Source organism: Pyxicephalus adspersus, chromosome 1 (assembly GCF_032062135.1).
Source record: "Pyxicephalus adspersus chromosome 1, UCB_Pads_2.0, whole genome shotgun sequence".
NCBI lineage: Eukaryota > Metazoa > Chordata > Amphibia > Anura > Pyxicephalidae > Pyxicephalus > Pyxicephalus adspersus.
Genome location: NC_092858.1, coordinates 70,932,021 through 70,933,719, shown reverse-complemented (window position 1 = coordinate 70,933,719; position 1,699 = coordinate 70,932,021). Strand labels below are relative to the sequence as shown.

Genomic DNA, 1,699 nt, shown 5'->3' with positions numbered 1-1,699 from the left:
CAGGGAACTTAGCAAAACAAGTAGAACAAGAAATGACTAATTTTAAATCATACAAAAAAGCAAAGTCCAAGTTCTTTGCCCATGTGAGCTTCAACTCCTTTTTTCTCAACAGGAAGAACTCTTTAGAGAAGCTAATGGATGAAGATGAGAAGGACAGGGCAAAGAGGTAAGACAGACATTTGTAAAATGTCAAAGAAAACCTGTCATTAGTAAGTGTTTTTTTTTTTTTTTAAGTTTTTTTCACACGTTAGAACAAAGGCATATGCTCACTACCACATCTCTTAATGCAATACTTAGTCTTTAGTTGGTGTTTGTTTTGTTGGATGTGGAAGGAGGGGAGTGATTTGTTGTATGTGATTTTTTTATGGTCATGTACAAACTATTGCTGCCTTATAACAACCAGTCAGATTCTTGTTTGTTTTGTCTAATGTAGTTTTTAACATATTACTAATTTTGTTAGTGGACAACACAGATAAGTTATTGTCTCAAACATGAAACAAATTAGAAAAATTATATTAAATTTTGATTACCATTCCTTTTGACAAACTTCAGGGCTTCACGAAACAGATCAGAGAAAAAGAGACGGGACCAGTTCAATGTGCTTATTAAAGAGCTCAGCACCATGCTGCCTGGAAACACTCGGAAGATGGACAAAACAACTGTGCTGGAGAAAGTTATTGGCTTCTTACAAAAGCACAATGGTAAATGACTTGTTGATGTTAAGGAGATTTTTATAAAGTGTAATTAAATAACTCTAGCTTTATATATATATATATATATATATATATATATATATATATATTATGGCAGACGCAGCCAACAATGGGCCCCTGTGCAAAACTACACCCCCAAACCTCTTTCCCCCACAGTGATTGCTGGGAATATTTACTTAATGATTTGCCCTACCACAAACAAGGTTTTGAGAGTGGGGAGCCGGACAAGGAGGAAAGAAGGGTGGGTGGGCAGGTGCACTGTCACACTCCCTGACAGTTCCCATAAGCCTCCCAGCCGAACCTTCCTGTGGCATCCTGCACCTGTCTGTCCTGTTGACCTGCCAAGCTCAGTGCATGCTCTCTGTTTTTCCCTAAAAGAGCATGCAGCTGCACTCCTGGGGCTCCCATGTCATTGAGTAATCATACACACACTGACACAGACCAGGGTGGAGGTGCTCCTTAAAGCGGCAGAGGCCTTAGCAGCAACAAGGGCTGGTGCTGTGACGTTGCACCAGCTACCTTGCTATCAAGCATTTGTACTTATTGCTCTTCCACTCTGACCTGACCTGAATTACATTTGCCTACTTCCCCTGATCACTTGACTGGTCCTTGGATTATGCCTGCCTGCCACCAGCTCTGATCCCTTCTTACTGCGGTCTCCCTTTCTATCCTGCAGTACACTGCCTGTTTCCACACACATGCCTCTTCTTCCTCCTTAGATAGGGTGACCCAGAGGGCCACAATCTAGTGACATCATGCAGCAAAGACCCAGGTGGTTTCTAAAACTACCACTCTATCACGGTTTTTGGGGTGCCCTGGGTATCACCTAACCTCAGCTCCTTGGCTGATACCATCCTGCCTGCCTGAGGAGACCCTGACACAGAAATAGGACCATGCAAGCTGCTGTTGGGGCCCCTGCTGACCCAGGAGTGTCCAGAGCCCTCATTGAGTGGCATGCTTTGCACACTTCCTTGTGTCTCTCTCTC

General features: G+C 43.0%; 1 protein-coding gene across 1 annotated transcript in view; it reads left to right on the top strand.

Moving 5' to 3' along the window:
* The window catches only part of NPAS2 (neuronal PAS domain protein 2), a 42,235-nt gene that overhangs the window by 10,442 nt on the left and 30,094 nt on the right, over window positions 1–1,699 (top strand). The window contains 2 exon segments of the mRNA XM_072403144.1: window positions 113–166; window positions 553–701. Coding sequence (XP_072259245.1) covers window positions 113–166; window positions 553–701 — 203 coding nt within the window.